Source organism: Eublepharis macularius, chromosome 7 (assembly GCF_028583425.1).
Source record: "Eublepharis macularius isolate TG4126 chromosome 7, MPM_Emac_v1.0, whole genome shotgun sequence".
Classification (NCBI taxonomy): Eukaryota; Metazoa; Chordata; class Lepidosauria; order Squamata; family Eublepharidae; genus Eublepharis; species Eublepharis macularius.
Window position 1 is genome coordinate 95,112,451 of NC_072796.1, and position 18,929 is coordinate 95,131,379.

The following is an 18,929-nucleotide window of genomic DNA, read 5'->3' on the forward strand; positions in this document are numbered from 1 at the left end:
GCATCTTATGTGGACTCTAACGTTCTTTCTTAGTGAGAGTTTCCTGATGAGGGGCCACATATACGATGCCTTGACATACACGGTAACCTCGCCAGCTCGAGTTCCTCTTGGGACTACTGGCAGAGTCTTCTGGAAGTCTCCAGCCAGCAGCACAGTGACTCCTCCCATCACTCTCTCATTGCACCTGACATCTTTGAGGGTTATGCTCAGTGCTTCAAAATACCCCTTGTGCACCATGATGCTCTCATCCCAAACAATAAGCTTACAGTTCTGTAGCACTTGGGCCATGTTGCGTTGTTTAGAGATGCTGCACAGGGGTGTTTGACCAGTTCTTGTTTGATGTCAGGAATGTTGCTGCACCTCAAGCACAGTCCTTTTTCATCCTCGCCTATGAAATAGATTTGCAGGAATTGGGCTTCCTGTGGAGGTTTGGGCAGCAGACTTCCGACCAAGGGATAACCTTTGAAAGTCGGCATGAATAATAACATTAACAACAACAACAACAACATTTGATTTATATACTGCCCTTCAGGACAACTTAATGCCCACTCAGAGCAGTTTACAAAGTATGTTATTATTCTCACAACAATCACCCTGTGAGGTGGGTGGGGCTGAGAGAGCTCCAGAGAGCTGTGACTAGCCCAAGGTCACTCAGCTGGCTTCAAGTGGAAGAGTGGGGAATCAAACCCAGTTCTCCAGATTAGAGTCCCCCACTCTTAACCACTACACCAAACTGGCTCTCAGCTTGAAGCCATCTTGTAGTCCCTGCTTGGCCCCAAATGATGTCATGCTGAAGCATGACATGACACTTCTGTACACGGTCGATGAAATGTAACATACCCATAAGTATTTTAACTGGATTTAAAGTAGTTGTTTTCTTTACCTGATTTCTACCTCAGAAATCAGAGTTCTACAGCTGACCAATCAGAGAGAGGGGGTACAAGTAGGCAGGAGCTTTCCAGCCACACAGGAAAGCCAGGCCCCACAGGGAGATTGGCAACCATAGTGAACTTTTAGGGGAAGACTGGGAGATGCATTTTACCTCAGGACACATTCAATGACTCCCAAGAGCAACTGCATAGTGTTTAGAATGTGGGGGGCGAGGACTGATCAGGCTGCATATGCGAATGGTCTCTGTGTTCCAACTGTCTCTGGACGGAGAATGAGGTGTGGAAAGTTGTGAGCACATATACAAACGACCTTGAAAGGCTGGCCCAATCCAGGAAGAGCGGCCAAGTTGGCAGTTGGCCGGGTGAGGGGGGGAGCAGGCAGCAGCCTGCCAGCCACACAGGGAAGCTGTATCCCTATGGGAAAACACATTTTACTCCTTTTTACCCCCTTAGGTGGCGAATTTCTTAAAATTCCTTCTTAGTGGGTGTTTACTACATGAAAGGAACATTTCCCCAAAATGTCATGTTTTTAGGTCCAGGGGTTTGGGCTGGCCGTTGATGAGTCAGTCAGGAGGACACTTGTCTTTATATATATAGATAACACTACCCAATTAATAAAAATTACCTTCCTATTCTGGTCCAAGAAGAATCAATGCTAAGTGCAGTCTAGAGTAACGTAGTAGTGTGTAGTGCCAAATGTAAAGTGCCTCACCCCTTATATGGCAGGCTAGGCTAGGGGGTGATGCAGTCAGAATGGATGATGAAATAAGAATGGGGAGGGGGGGGAAGCACACACTAGGAATGTATCTATCCATTAGTACAGGAGAAATAAGTGGAAAGGGGAAAATAACAGTATGTACATGAATATCAATCATACCCAGCATAATAAATACATACTGCAAGGACAATATAATATCAAACACATAGCCAATGCGCTTCCTCATTCAAGCCATGTGGATGTAAAGTGTTCAGAGTGTAAATCCAATAGGTCTCTCTCGCTCTCAGATGTTGCATAAGTTGCAGGCTCAGAGCTTGAATCTTTTCCAGCATCCAGAAGCGCAGCTGTTTATCTGTCCCAAGGTCTTGAAAGTCTGGACCAAGGGGGGCATTTTTTATTTGGAATCTTATGCAGCTTCTGTGTTCACAAATCCATGGAAATGACATTGTGCTGTTGCTGACAGTCTTAATTTTTTTTGATGTATTGTCGAAGGCTTTCACGGCCGGAGAACGATGGTTGTTGTGGGTTTTCCGGGCTGTATTGCCGTGGTCTTGGCATTAATTTTTTTTCTTTTTCTTCCTTAGTGGGAAAGGCCCACTAAGGGCAGGACACCTCCCACTCCCAGGTGGCACATGGCAACACTATTTTTATCATGCTAATCCTTGCTATCATAATAGTAATGAACATGATGATATTTTCAACTTGGCCAGAAAGAATTTTTAATAGATTTCATATTTAGGATTGCATTTGAATATTCAATCCGCCATACTTTGCTTATTTTTGAAAATAAATTATATTGTTTTAATTATTGTTTGCAAAATTTGTATGTTTTTGTATGGTACATAATAATCTATAATAAATAAAACACTGATATTTCTTTCTTGTAAAGTGGATTATATAATTGAGGCTGCTCTTCTTTGTTTCTGGCAGAAGAACAATTAGGGTGTGTGAATTCTCCTCCCTGACCCACATACCAGATTTCAAGGCCTGACCAACCAGCCTGACCTGGTCAATGTAAGATCTCATAATACACCACAAAAGCTAGCTCAAGTTTCCTCAGTTTACAGGCTATTTAGCTTTTTTTATATTAGTTGTCATCAGGTTGTTCCATGCTGATAGCTAGAGCATGGGTTGTTACAAGAATACGTTCATATGCACACATTTTTTAAAACACTCACTTCCTGTAAGGTTTTACCAAGTAACTCTCAATGACTTCACTGCATGAGCCCAGGATCTGCATGAGTTAAAGCAATTTTATTGATAAGCTACTAGTATCATTCCCTATTATATTCCTTGCCAGGAATGGCGTTTCTCTACAAGCACATAACATATGTAGGCTTCTAAGCACAGCCTAATCCCCTGAGTCCCCACCCCCTTCAGGAAACAGGTAGCCAAGTTCAATAGATGAGCAACAGGACAAAGCAGAGATGATGAATTAGAAACGCCAAGGCCATGGGGCCCAGCTTCCCAGGCGACAGAGAAACAGCACAGATAACAGTAGGCTCTCACATTCCAGGCAGAGAACAGCTTCAGCTTCTAACATCAGAGTCAAACAGAATCAAACAGTCACAGGCCTTGCAGAGTATGACAGGAGGCATCCTGAGACACTTCCTTTCCATTGGTCCAAATATTAGATACAAGACCAAAGACCTATTTGTTTGTTTGTTTATTTATGTTATTTATAAACCTCCTTTCTCACTGGATGGCGGATTAAACAGTCAGTACCATCTACAGGTTGAGACATCTAATAAACAAAACAATAGGCTATGTATTGTAGAAATCTGAAATCAACCAGAAATCTAAAAACAGAATTGAAGCAGAATGCTGGTACTAACATGACATGTTAAACAATGCAGAAAACTACATAGTAGGGTCCTATTTACAGCAACAGGCAGCATGAGCACAGTATAGTATAAATCATAGTTCCTAAACCTTTACCCAAGCAACTTTCTAAACCATTCTGTACAGTACAACCTTATTGCAGGAAAGACCTCTTGTATAATTAAGTTTTGCATAGTTTGTAGATACCCAGGAGAGTGGGAGCTTTCCTGACCTCATTAGGCTGGCCATTCCATAAGGTGGGGCTGCAATGGAGAAAGCATATATATGAGCAGAAGGCTCTGCTCAGGTGAGTGGAGCTGTCGTGGGCTCTGTGTTGATTTTGAGGAGATACCAATGTAAAGTGCCTAGTCTGTTCTCACTGTTCTTGCTGTGGCATGGATCCAGGTGGCCAGGACAGCTATATCAAGGTAAGGGACCTCTTCTGGGCTAGACTGAGGTGGAAGAAAGAGCTATTTTTACAACTGCATTAACTTGCTTATAACCCCAAGGTTGAGTCAGCAAGGGTCAGCTGAACTCCATCAGAAGCGGAGAGTGCCGTGTCCTTCAGAATTTCCACTCTCCCAACCAGCATGACCTCAGTTTTTTCAAGGTTTAGTTAGATTTGTTTACTCTTATTCAATTAATCACACCAGCCAGACAACTATTCAGGATCTCTACGGCACCACCAGAAGATTTGGATAGAACTGAGTATCACCTGCATATTGATGACAGCCATCCCCAAAACTATGAATGTTTTTTTCCTAAAGGCTTTATGTAGAGATTGAAAAGTATGGGAGATACTTTCCACAGATATGTCCATAGAATTACTCAGAAGCAAGGTAAGCAACTAAGCAATAAGAACAGGTTGACAGGAATGGCATCATGTGGGAAAACCATTCCTCTTAAAGAACACAATTACTCCTTTCCCCCCTCCCATCTGTAAAACATGGCTTTTGGTGCAAACCTCTGCTGAAAACTTCTCACATATTTTTACTATCAAGTCTAGACACCGAGAGAGCAGGAGATCAAAGTTGAAACACAGTAATTCATGGGAGCGAGCAGTGTACAAGGTCAGAAGCACTGAGAGCTTCCAAAGCCATTAGATAAGACACCTGCAGCTTCAGTAAGACTGTGAAAGCAAAGCAGTTATGGCATTGGCAATATGACATTAAAGTATAGCATGAAACATTGGTTCAGAACAACAGGTCAGCATCAAATAATGTCATGGATGGGGCACAGACATGACATTACCCATATCACAGCTGTTAAGGCTTATGAAGCTTGCAAGGGTTTTTTTTTAATGCACCAGTGTTGCAACATTGTTGTTTTAAAAACAATTTAAAGAAAAACCTAGATTGGTTGCTATTCAACCTATCAGGATGCAGGGAGACAAAGGACAGGGTGAAAGGCAGGGCAAGAGCCAGATCACACACTAAAGAAAACATTCTGACTTCAAAAAAGCCCTGGTTTGATTTCTCTAGAAAAAAAACCAGAGTATGTTGCAGGGAGAAAAACTGCACAAACCTCAGGAAAAAATGAACTCTGCAGCTGATGCAGCATTTCACTGTGCAGAATGCAAAAATGTCTGGGAAGCAGTCTAGAGACTGAACCATGTATGTCATCTTGTTAGGGTTGCCAGGTCCAGATTGGGAAATTCCTGGAGATTTTGGTGGTGGAACCTGAAGAGGTTTGGGAGGGGAGGAGCCTCAGTGGGGTATAATTCCATAGAGTTCACCCTTCAAAGCAGCCATTTTCTCCAGGGGAATTAATCTCTGTTGCCTGGAGTTCAGTTGTAATTCTGGGAGATCTCCAGCTATCACCTGGAGGCTTCATCTTGTTGAGATGCTCGGAGACAGAGGATATTAGGGGATGAGCATTCAACTGGTTCAAATGGTTCTTCATGGATAGGGTTCAAAAGGTTGCCATTGGAGACCAGTTATCATCAGTGTGGGACCTATCCTGTGGGGTTTCACATCTCCAGTGGCCAGCCTGAAGCCCTGCTAGGCAAAAGCCCATCTGGCTCTGTCCTCTTTCTAAAAACCTTTTATGGGCACCAGGGTATCCATGGGTGTCACGCTGGAGACATCTGGGGTACAGTAGCAGACAAAGTTGTACATTCAGTTCCTGACTTAGCCATGAAGCTCATTAGATGATCTTAGGCTAGTTACTCACTTTCAGCCTAACCTACTTCACAGATTTGTTGTGAGGGCAACAAAATATACTGGCCTGAGCTCTTTACAAAGAAGATGGGATAAAAACATAAGAACAGACACCTCTGACTGCAGTAATATCAGAGTTAAGTCAAAGATCTTAACAGCTGGGTGTTAAGTTTCCTCATATAGTCAATGAAGGAAGGTTGTGTTTCAAAGTGATGAGGCATCAGTGGAATAAAATGCAAGTGACCATGTTGAAGATGCCGAGTGCCTTTATTTTGGATCATGGAGGATGTTGATTCTTCTGTTTAGCAAAGGAAGCAATAAAAGAGCTTAGGAATATCGTGGTCGAGGAGGATGGAATGGTTGCATGCCATTTTATTCATGAATACAAGCGTGGCGGTCAGCCCAGACTTCTCAATGAAGTCCCTGTGCAGCAGTTTTCAGCTTAAATTCATGCTGTGATTAGATGCAAAAGTTCTTTTTTATTTATAGCAGCCGAATGTTTTCAGCAATCGGCAAACCAGGGCATCCATGGGTGCCTTTAGATAGATTAAATTTTTTGTTGTCATTCTTGAAATATTCCCACATAGATTGTCCATAGTCTAAAGATGGTCTGTTCTCCAAACTAGATGTAATAACATACAGAGCTAAAAGAAGGATTTGATATAATCAGATTTTTTTAAATTTTAGGCTAATTAATATAATTTCTGATGCAGTGAAGAGGATAGGGTTCTTTTTAACAGAATGTACTTGGGTTTTGTTATGAAATTCTTTGTATAGTTTTTTTTATTAGAATTCCATGCTTCTTTTCTTATCTGCCCAACTTATTCATGATGGATTTTTTAAAAACGATATATGTAATCATCAATGTTTTCTTTCAAAGTAAATTGAGGGGAAAGAAATTCATCTATATTGTGCAAAAAAGCCTGCAATTGGGAAACTTTTGGAAATTCTCCCATACTTTGTGCTAACGTTAATGTAAGGGATGTTTTTAGCTTTATAGAAGTTCTCTGAAGGTCACTGGTATAATTTAGAATCAAGTTATATGTCTATTTCAAATGTAGGTCCTAAGTTTTCAAATAGAGACTGAGTACAACATGACACAAGACGTGGGAAATACAAATTTAAGGCTGTTATTCATGACAGGAAGTGCCAGAAAACTAGAGTGAATTCTCTGTGCTTTGTGTGTGTGGGGGGGTGGGGAGGTGGGGGGAGGAATGAATGATGTATTACTCGGCAGCACTTCACAAGCTGTTCTGTTTTTATGCCAATAGAATTATTTTTGTATTGGCAGAGTTGTGTCATAAGAAAAATATATATATGATTGTTTGGTAAATCTTATTCAAGGAGGAAGCTATACCAGGGAAGATTAGGATACAGTAGAAAATTTGTAATCAACAGGAGAACATTAGTTGGGAGAAAAAGTGTTTGATATTCCAGGTTGTACTGCTGTTGATTTGATCTCAGGAGAAAGAATGGTAATGGTTTGTCCTCACTGGCAGGGATTACTGCAGTAAGTATAGAAACCTCCTACTAGCTGGCACCTTCTTTGTGGTAACATACATGTTTGAATTCTATGAAATTCTATGTCCTGCTAGAAGTAGTGGTCAGTAGTGTTTGAACAGCTGCTAGAACCTGGCTTGGAGTCATGGGCCTCCTTGCCTGACAAGACAACTGGACAGATAAAAAAAAGAGTTGTTCTTGTCAAAGTCTAACAAGCACCATAGAGCCTTCTTGTTCTTGATAATAGCATTCACTTTGGGAATTGATTTACTAGTGAAAGGAGAAGTTGTACCTCTACTTTAGTGTAACATAGGAAGAACAGCAGTGTTCTTTCAAATCTTAAGCACACCAATGTGGAGACTGCCTTTCTGCCAGCATTCGTTGCAAAGGTGGTAAAACTAAGGCCAGGAAACAGGGAGCAGGGTGTCCTAATATACGAACAAAGTAAATAAAGTTTCAATTGTAGACAGTTACGGAACATTTACAAAAAATACATGACAGTTAATATGGGAGCCTGAATAGAATTAGAATGTAGTCACTAACGGGCAAATCATGCATAAGAACATAAGAAAATAACAGTCTTACATTTACAATGCAATCCTAAACAGATTTACTCCAGTCTGAGCCCATTGAAATCAGTGGGCTTAAACTAGAGTAGCTCTGCTTAGGAGGACTGCACTGTTAAGAGAGAAGTTGTTATATACATTATCGGAGCAGGTATTCATTATAGGGAAACTGTCATGGAAATAAGAATTTTTAGGAATAAAGAAAAGTGCTACCGTTGAAAAATCCATATCGCTCAGTCATTATCTACAGTCAATAGAGTTAACTATAGTCAATAGAGTAAAATCAAACTGGCAAAAAATAATAATAATGTGTTTTTAGTGGAAGGTCAATAAAAGCACAAAGAAACACATCTATGAGATTTACTGAGGTGTTTTCTACATGGTCAGTTTACAGTTATCCAGATTCTATTGTACTTCTCCTGATCTCCAGAGTTCCACACAAGAAAAGGAGGCGTCGGCTGCAGAACTGAACTTCCCCCAGCTTTCCCCCAACTTTTTTTCTCAGAGCACTTTTTTGAAGCTGCTATTAAATCAACATTGATGCATCTTATATTGTGTACTGCTTCTCTCCCACCCCTCCTTTTTTCTCCTGGGTGTCAATTGGTTAGCAACCCAGTGGAAATCACTTCATACCTTCCCCCTTTAAAAAAAAAAACAAGGAAAGGGTCATAATAGCACTGTGTCCACAAATTACATTTTTCTTATCTGACTGATTCTTTGGCTTTAGGAGAAACCTCACAGCAAGCAGCCAACTCCCCCCACCTTTTACAGTAGGGGAATGTTGCAATCCTGTGACATTCATGCATTCTACCCCTTTAAACAATGTCTGTCCCTTTCCCTGATGGCAATCCACATTCTCCACTGATCCGTTTCTTGGGTTTTCATTTTTTCCTTTCTTTATGACCAGGGATCATGATCATAGTGATTTGGAAACTGGGGGAGGGGGGATCATCTCAAGAATCCACCCTCCCCATCCTGGAACATGGCCATATGATGTGAAGAGGCCAATGAGAATGCTGTTTTATTTGGGCAGCAACATTTGAACATTTTGCTCTGGCAATCACGAAGAACTCCAATGGCTGCAATCTGCTACTGGAACAAGCGTGAAAAGCCCAGAACTCTGCAGCCAGTTGTGTCTCCAGAATTCTGAAAAAAAATGGTGGGCAAGAGACAGTCCAATCAGCAAATCAGGGACAGGGAGAAGGAGATGGTTGACACAATGAGTTCCATCACTGTAATGCTACAATGGATGCGCTAAATTTTTTAAAAGGTGACATCAGTGTATAGTTATATACTGTTTTGTATGTATTGCCTCTTTTGGAAATTAATAATAATAATAAAAAAGGTGACATCAGCTGCAGCCCTCACAAAAGGCAACTCCAAAGAGACACATTTCAACATGTCTGGAATAAAAAAACAGATGCCAAATCGCTTTGGCAGTGTGCAGTGCAGAATGTGGGTACCCCAGGTGAATTCAGCACTGATTGGCATGAACGCTCAGAAAAGCCAGTTTAAAGTGTGCCAGGTGAAAAGGGCCAGAGTGAATCTTGGCCCAGTTATTGTCTCTCAACCTAATTTACTCATGAAGTTGTTAATAAAAATGAAAAAGTCATGCATACAGTCTTGAGCTTCTGGAGGAAGAATGAGATAAAAGTATAATAATCATATTATTGGTTTATGTTTCTTCCATTATGGCAGCAGTATGTATTATGATCAGAGGTGGGCACAAACAGAAAACCCCCTGAACATGATGTTTGTTGTTCATTGCCATCCTTAAATAGGGACTCAAAAACAACCACGAACATGGCCCTGTTCACAAACATGTTCGTGGTTGGCTGTTTGTGGGGGCCAGCCAGCAGGCTCTCCTCCAGTCATCATCCAAGTCAAGATCCCTACTGCACCACTCCCAGAAACCTGACCTGAGTAGGCACCAGGAAAGGTACCAATAATAAATAATAGCTTGGCTCCAGAGCCTGGCAGCAGCCCTGGAACTTGAAGGGGTAGATCCTTACCGCACCACTCCCAGAAACCTTACCTGAGCAGGCAGCAGGAAAGGTACCAATAATTAATAGCTTGGTCCCAGAGCCTGGCAGCAGCCCTGGAACTTGAAGGGGTAGATCCCTATCCCACCGCACAGAAAGAAAATTCAAGCTCCAATGCACTCTCTATCAAAATGCCAACAGCAACCCTCTCCCTCTCCACTGTCTGCAAACTAAGCCAGAGCTGGGAGCCCCCCTCCTCTACCCTGCTCTTTGCTCCCTTGTAACAAATTTGGAGCCCCACACTTGAAAGGAAGACCTGCCTATCAAGCTAAATTGGGTTTAGATTGGGGTTTCCAGGGCAACAGCAGGAGTTCCAACAGAGTTCAGACAATCCCTGCCTAAGTTGCCAAGGGAATTGATTGCAGGTGCCAGACTGTCTGGCTTGACGAACAGCAATGAACAGCAACGAACGAGGCCTGCAACGACCACCTGTTCATTTAGAATGGGGCCTCATGAACAGCTTATTCGCGAACAGCAGATTGGGCTGTTCGTGGCTTTTTTTTGTTCGTATTGCTGTTCGTGCCCATCTCTAATTATAATATTCAACAGAAAATACTGATTTGATAAATTCAGCTAGATTTAAATAGGAAGCTATAAAATATTATTTTATATTATTTGCTCCCAAAGTATATTAAAAGGTGAAATGTGGATGAAAACTGGGAAATAAACTCTTCTGCATAATCTCTGAAAAATGTAATGGAGACATTAATTCATTATGTACATTCGCTGAAATTTCATTATAAATTATGGATGGATGGCATTGTTTAAAGATTAATGTATTTTTGAGTTGCAGAAATAGGGTCATTCTGAAATGTGGGAAGCCTATTAGTCAGGTTTTATTTACTGTAGAAATAATTGAATGAGTTATAATGAGTATATGGTACTATAGCATTATTAGATGCCAAGTGGACTGACGGCTAAAGCTTCTCAATATAGGGTTAATTTTGTACCTCGAATACCTTGAATGATAGTTTTGACCATGGAATTTTCAAGAAAGGAGACTAAATCAGGCTTTAGATTGCATGCCACTCAAAGATCTATGACATTTCATGTTCAGGCAGTGTCATCAACACTGAAGTTAAAGATTAGGGTTTTTTTTAAAGTTATAATGGGTACCTAATTCCTTTGTACAAATAGTACTTCCTAGGGCTTATTTTGATTCAAATAACACATTTAATATGACAAGGTGTAGTGATTGAAATAACAATTTTACCACAATCTTATCTATCAAAATTTCTTGATTATAGTCTTGGAATGGCATCTGTTTTATAAAGAAATCATCAATAAAAGCAGACAGCAGAGAATGTTCAAACTGCTGCAAGGCAATTATCAGATCCAGGAGTAGGATATTAGCTTTCCAGTGGATTGGAATACTTACCTTTTCCAGAAGGCCTTTTAGCTTTGTGCATTGGGGTTCTGAAGAAGGGTGTGCACCCCAAAAAAACAACAACAGTGATCAAGATACCAAATTTTTTTGCTATCCCTGAAATATAGGAAAGATTGTCAAAACTGGTTAGAAAATTCCAAATGTAGCCTGACATTATTTTCTATGGGGAAAACGATTGGGGGGCTATCCAAGAGATGAGAGGGGCAATTTTCAAGCAAACTCTACCAAATTTGCAGGTTACCTATTCCTTACTGTCCACTAATGACCCCCTAATTTTCAGAAAGATTGAACCCTGGGGTCCTTTCTATGGGCCCCTGAACTAAGTGCTCCCAGCCACTCTCCATTGTCTCCTGTGGGGGAAACATTTCGGAGGCAAAGAGAAAGCTTAAGCAAAGGCAGCCCCTGGCCAAAAACCAGTCCCAAATGCAAGTCCTACTCCCATGCAAACTAAACCAACAAAGCCCAACAGAACCAATGTCAAGGAGAAGAGCCAGTGTCCAGACAGAGAATCTAAGCTGAAGCAAGGGTGGTGGTTGTGAGGCTCGTCAGAACTGCAGCACTTAATGGAAGAATACATGTTTATATCATATTTTATATGTGCTCCCAAATTTAAATTCACAGGCTAGATTAGAATCTTTGCTTTAAAAAAGATGGGGCGTGTTATTGTCCTTGGATAGCGGGTTGTGTGTTTCCTTTTGTATCTTCAGTGCTCCAGCCAAATAGGGGAAACAGGTGGTCATCCAGCTGGTAAATTACAGAAAGAAGGGGCTTTTTGTTCAATGTTAGAGCAGCAACATGATTGGATGCCTCTTCCTGTACTGCTGGCACAGGTTAATGAACAGAGGAGGAGAGCCATAGGAGCCTGGCAAGTGCTTCCAAAATCTTTTTTTAAAAAATGTCACTGCAAGGTTAAGGAAAGCACATTATCTCCTACAAAGAATATTGAATGGTTATGAATTGAATTTAACATTCATATGTTGTGCACAAATATATCCCCTGCTCCCAGCCTCTGCCCCCTGCCATCTCTCACTTCACTGGCAGTGGGGGTGGAGGAGACATAGGAATGGGGCGGATAACTCTGGATCGTGCTCTAGAACACTTTCACATTGCTCTGGGAATGACCTCATTTCTCTCACAATGTAGAAGCAATGGGTTGTGCCAGGAGCTAAGTCAATAAAAATTCACCCCAAACACTTAATTTGGGGCCAGTTTTTACTGAATCGCCACACAGTGTGATCTGTCACTTCCACATTGCACCAGGAATGAAGTCATTAACAGCACAACGAGGAAGTGTTCTGCAAGATGAGTGCTCACAGGTGTCCTCCCCCAAGACCTCCAGTCCTCCTCTTTGAGCTCTATAGTACCGTACTGGTAACTAGCAGGATCTATGGGAGGAATAAGGAGCTACATGATCATATGTGCTATACAGCAATTGTTAATTCTTAAGTTAATTCTTCTAATGTACTTAAGCCAGTGGGTGCATTATACCACCATTTAATTTCACATATCTGATGAAGTAAATTGCCTGTGTCAACACTTCTTGTGTTTTTGCTGTCAGAGAATATTGTGAGTACTCTAATGCTGTTTAATGCCTTTATCATTTCTTAATTTTTTCCAGGCATTCTTTCACAGAATAATGCAATGGGCTGCTTCCAAAGTTGATAAAAATGTTACAGAGGAAACAGTTAAGGTTAGTAGTTACTTATTCTTGCTCCCTTTTTATTGTCATTTGCTTTTGTTTATTTATATTTTACATTTCTTAATTACAGATGTTGTTCTCAAATATTGAAGATATTCTTGAACTGCACAAGGATTTTCTGTCCAGTATTGAGGAATGTCTACTACCTGAACCCAATGCTCAACAAGAAGTGGGAACCTGCTTTCTTCACTTTGTATGCCAACTTTAATCATATAAGTATAGTATTTAATTGATATTTCTCTCTTCAACTTTTCACCCCAGTAACTGCTGGCACAGAAATGCATATACTCTGATTTGAGGACAAAAAAAGATTGCATAATTTTAGGTTTTTTGAGGACACTTGGAAGCTGAAATCAGTACTAAAAGTTTTACAGCGCAACCCTAAGCAGAATTACACTCTTTGGAGCTCAGTGAAGTCAATTGGGCTTAGAATTATGTAACTCTCTTCAGGACTGCACTACTATGGGCCAAGCTACAAGTGACGAATGACACTTGCCTGGCAAGTGTATTCCTCCCTGTTCACTTGCCATTCACTTGCGCTCCACTTGATCAAGTGGCGCACAAGTGAATGTCAAGTGAACAGGGAGGAACACACATGAGTTTGTTCACTTACCAGGCAAGTGTCATTCGTCACTTGTAGCTTGGCCCTATGTTACAGTGTTAATTTTGTTGGAATTGTATTTTCACTGTGGTAGCCTTTAGCATACTTTGCAGGCTACTTTACAAGCTACTGGATTTCATATTTTTGGATAGGTGCAAATAACATTGGTTTTTTATTAGTTTCATATTTAGTGTGGAAATATGCAGCAGTTTGTGCGTGACCTGCTATTTGTGTCTACACTAAGTACTAACTAATTTATCACAATGTTAAATTCGGTAACTGTGCTACAGAAGGTTAAGTGATAGCCCATGCTCAGAGATCTTGAGAGTCAACGAGCTATCAGGATGCTGTTTTATTTGAGAACTTTTAGATACAGGTAATGGAGCTTTCTTGCTTGCATTAAACTAGATGTTATCCTATATAACAACAGATCATAACATTTTTAGAAAGCCATTGCTTCTACTGGTGTACATCTCTCTAGCACTAGAAAATGTTTTGATTCCAAAAAATTAAAGTGTCTCTCCTGTCCAGGATTAGGCATTTTTACATATGTTGTTGAATTGCAGGAACTAGAAAAGAACTTGAAATATCAAGCAAGATTCCAGGTTTTGAAAGCCTCTGTAGGTGTGACGAAGTCCATATCAGGAGATGGAAAAACTCCGTTATTCCTCTTTTTCCCAGAGTCCTACAATTGTGGGAGTTCATCCTGTGTTTGACTATAATATTGTCACACATTTTTCTTTTCAACCTGACATAATCTTTAAAAAGGAGACCTGTGTCTGAAAAAGGGAGCTCTAGTGCTTGAAAGCTTACAATCTGAAAACCTTGGTCTCTAAGTTGCCACTAGACTAAAATCCTGCTATTCTACAGACCAACATGACTACCCACCTAAATTTTGCAAAGGAGATTTGTCAGAGGAATCAAGGGTTCATTAACCACAGATTGTAGGGTCCATACTCTTTCATCCAAGTAAGTACTTCCGGTCACCTGCAGGGAATTCTCAGAATGAATAAGTTGCAGTTGGAATGATTACAAATTGCCATATATGTTTAACCTTCGTGCTCCCTTGACATAGTTGCTTTAGCATGTGTTTAGATTCCCTGTTCAAAGACTCACCTTAAGTCAATGTGTTGCCTTGAACATGCAAATGATATAAACATTGCAGGCAAAAATAAAAATGGATTGATTGCTAAAAATTAAATATATTTATGTCATTTAAAATTTTGTACTTCATGATGATTGGGGACATGGAATATAGAGTGGACCAGGACACGGACTGACCCTTAATTATAGTGCAAACAATGGCACTAATAGTGGTCATGTTAAAACATTCCCAGATCAGTCTTGTTCTTCTCTATATTACCTGGATTTGGGAGGTGCAAGTGCAGTGAATTGAGTAAGAGTAATGAAGCACATTTTGGTTTTGGTAACGCAGCTTATGCAATGTCTAAACCAAATCTGCTGTTGCACCACTTATTACTATAAATTGAATTAACATTTAAAAATGAGTATTATACTACTTTTAAATACAAAAACAAGTCAAGTCATGAATCTTGTGAAATATGCCTCATATTGTGGTTGTATTGGAAACTGGAATTTTCAACAGATTTATAACAGCAGCAACAATTTTCAAAGGAAAATACACAGTGGAAGAGGTTTCCCACAGCTCTTCTGGAAGATGATTTTGGAGAATGGATGCTACACAAGGAAGGCCTTACCAGTGCTTATCTTATCTGACAAAATGATGCCACTGTCAGAAAATCTCACTGATCTGATCTTAGCTGGTACCTAGCTCATATAGAGAAATACAATCCTCAAAGTATGAAGGTTCTAAGCCATGATAAAGCTTAAAATGAGCATCTTGAATTGAGCCTGGAAAGCTGTTACAAGTGATTAAGGCCAGCAGCACAAGGCTGGTAATTAATGGGAGGCATGGGCATCACACTGCCCTCACTGCTGGTCAATGCTATAGCAATATTTTGTGCCATTTTTGTAAAGCCCTGGTGACCCAGGAGGGGACGTAGCCATTTTCTGTGCCAGAAAAAGCAGCACTGTTTGAAATGGCCACAGTGATTCATATTCAGTTCATAAATGGATGTAAATGCTGTTTGGAACTGCCACCACCACATCGCTTTACAACAAAGTTGGGGCAGCAATGGATGACCTGTGTTAAAATGGAAATGTGAGGAGAGCCAAGAAAACAGCAAAATAAGGCAGATCTGGAGATCTGAAGGCTTGCCATAGCTGGCTGGAAAGGCTCCTCCCCTCAGCATTGTTGCTTGACTACTACTGACAAAGCAAAAAAGGACTTGCGAAGTCTTACTAAGCACAATCTGCAATAACAGGAATAAAGCCAATCTATACAACCATTACTACAATTTAATAAGGTATCATAAAGTAATAATTCGTATACAATAACACAGTCTTCTGATTCAATACAAATGAAATATTCATTCAGAAGACTGTGTTATTCTGTATTAATTATTACTTTATTATTAAATTGTAATAATGGTTGTAGAGATGGGCTTTATACCTGTTATTGAAGATTGTGCTTAATAAGACTTAGCGAGTCCTTTTTTACTTTGTTACCTGATACCACAATACTCTCTTTTTTTGGTTGTATGGCTACCAGCAGCGGCACCAGGGTTTTCAGTGCTCACACGCACACACACAGCAGCCTGCGTGATGACGTCATGCGGGCAGCTGGGACGGGGCGCAGGTGGCCTCCGAGCTCTCCTGCTTGGTTGCCCTGCACTGCCGCAGACACCTGCCCGCGGCTTCTGTGCCCAGCCGGGGGCGTGTGCTGGTGGCAGCGGTGGCACGGGGCGGGAGGGCTAGGAGGCTGCAGCTCCATGGCACACACTCCCACCCCCCGCACCTCCTCCGGCGCCTCCTCTGGCACCCTGCACCCTGAGGTCACCGCCTACCTGGCCTCAATGAGCGCACTGGCCCTGATAGCTACCTCTGACTGCATGCTTGGATGAGTCTCAGGTGCCTTTGGAGGGACCCAAAGCTGATTGGGTTTTGCTGGCTACCTCTGGAGCTCTATGTCCTCTTCAACAGACGTCTGGGACTTGTTTGTTTGTGATCTCAGTGCCAGACTGTGCTGCTCTGATGGCTGCCCCCTTAACTGTATGAGCCCCAAGCTGGGGCTAGTAGGTGGAAGCAGCACTCTGAATCTGTTGGCCTCTAAAAGCTGGATAATTGTAAGACTCTGTCCCTTGTTTTGTCTCTCTGTCTCAGATCTATAATGGCCTGTATTGCTTCCCTATTGGTTGCTTGTTAGGTTAAATGTGGCGTAAGAGATTATTAGTTTGCCTGTATTTTTGTATTGTTGGTTTATAATCTCTGACAGAATAGTGGGTGGGTCTGATATTGGCCTGGATTTGGTGATGGAAGAAGGGTCTGCTTGATTGGGTTAGGGAGGGAAGTGGATCTAGCAAAGTGTATAATATTAGGCTGGGGACTGGATGCCACACTTTCAATGGAGGCCCAGGTCACAGCTGTTGCCCGGTAGGCCTTTTTTTCATCTTCGGCAGGCCAGTCAACCCTGCTTCTTATCCCAGGACCTGGTTTCAGTGATTCATGCAGAAGTCATCTCCAGATTAGACTACTGCAACTCACTGTATGCTGGGTTGCCATTGGGCTTGACCCAGAAGTTACAGGTGGTCCAGAATGCAGTGGTATGGGTTCTTAAGGGAACCCCATTCAGGGTAGATATTCATCCAGTACTATCAAAGGGGGAAAAGGATACTATGAACTGTGCCAGTTTCCCTGTGCCCTATTGAGTTCCAGACCCAGTTCAAGATGCTGGTTCTGGTATTCAAAACCCTTAAAAGACTGGGGCCGACATACCTATGGGACCATCACTCCCATTATGTCCCTCGCAGGGCCTTGCGCTCTGCAGATAAGCAACTACTGGTAGTCCCTGGCCCGAGGGACTTTTACCTGTCCTCGACCAGGGCTAGGGCCTTTTGGGCTCTGGTTCCGGCCTGGTGGAATGCACTCTCATTGGAGATTCGGGCCCTGTGGGATCTGTTACAGTTCTGCAGGGCCTGTAAGATGGTGATGTTCTGCCAGGAATTTGATCAGCATCCGTCCTTTCTTCTACCTTCCCTCCTGATCACCATGCCCTGTTTTCCATCCCGCTCTGGGTGCCATTCCACAGCTGACTCTATAGAATTTTAGTTTATATCTTTTATAGTGGCCCATATATTTTAATGACACCTGGAATTGAACTACTGTGATTGGTGATAACTTTTATAGTTTCATGTGTTTTTAAGCCTGTATTTATTGATGTTTTGTTAACAACAACAACAACAACAACAACATTTGATTTATATACCACCCTTCAGGATGACTTAACACCTACTCAGAGTAGTTTACAAACTATGCCATTATTATCCCCACAACAAAACACCCTGTGAGGTGGGTGGGGCTGAGAGAGCTAGAAGCTGTGACTGACCCAAGGTCACACAGCTGGCTTCAAGTAGAGGAGTGGGGAATCAAACCCAGTTCTCTGGAGTCTCGCACTCTTAACCAGTACACCAAACTGTTGATGTTAGCTGCCCTGAGCCCATTTGTGGGGAGGGTGGGATATACATCTAATAAAGTAAAATAAAATAAAATATTTTACTTATATAGGTCAATTACTACAAGCTAATAACTACAAATGCTTAAATCCCATGCTCTCCTTTCATATTTGGCAGTTTGCAAGATGGCAGAAACTGAGTTCATAGTATCCTTTTCCCCCTTTGATAGTTTATGTTATGTGATTTATTTTCCATTTCTTATAGCCTTTAAAAATTCTTATGACAAAATGTCTAATTCAAAATCTGTTTTCCCTCAGAAAGACAGATTTCATATCTATGATGAATACTGCAGTAACCATGAGAAAGCACAGAAACTTCTGCTTGAACTCAACAAAATAAGAACAGTACGGACTTTTCTGTTGGTAAGCAAATATTGATTTGTATTTTGCTCTCAAGACTTTTGATTGGGCTATTGCTTTGATACCACTTATCTTCTAAGTAGCACACTTGCCTGTTTTGAAAGACAATCATGGCTATAGATCAGATGAATACCAAAACATGTTTGCAGAGAATCTGTCTGCATTGCACAGTCAGTGCCATCTCCTGACAATTTACAGAACAACAATATAAATCTGCCTAGCTTGGAAACACAGCATAATGTATCTAATGACAACAAGGAGTAATCTAGATCTTGCTCCATGTTGTTTGCTTCTTTAGGTGCATTACATTTGCCTCTTAGCATCTTGTTGAACACTCAGCATGCCTATCACATAGTAAATTTTCAGAAGCTGATTGATATTTTTCTTAATTTTGTTTTTAGTATCAGTTTCCCTTACAAATCTGTGCTCTGGGCAAACTGATAAAAACAAGAAGGTCTGAGTACTGTTAAATGTAGAGTAACCAGCTGCGTATGTGCAGTTCTTTGAAAAATGCAGGAGATAGCTCAATTCAGACATAGTTTTGGTTTAACTGTAGTGGGTTTGAAGCCAGAATTTGACTATCAAACTATCATTC

At 41.2% G+C, this 18,929-nt stretch overlaps 1 protein-coding gene across 1 annotated transcript in view; it reads left to right on the forward strand.

The window, feature by feature from the left end:
- Positions 1-18,929, forward strand: part of PREX2 (phosphatidylinositol-3,4,5-trisphosphate dependent Rac exchange factor 2) — a 194,521-nt gene that overhangs the window by 12,648 nt on the left and 162,944 nt on the right. The window contains exons 2-4 of the mRNA XM_054984937.1: positions 12,702-12,773; positions 12,853-12,975; positions 18,233-18,337. Coding sequence (XP_054840912.1) covers positions 12,702-12,773; positions 12,853-12,975; positions 18,233-18,337 — 300 coding nt within the window. The remainder of the gene's footprint in view (positions 1-12,701; positions 12,774-12,852; positions 12,976-18,232; positions 18,338-18,929) is intronic.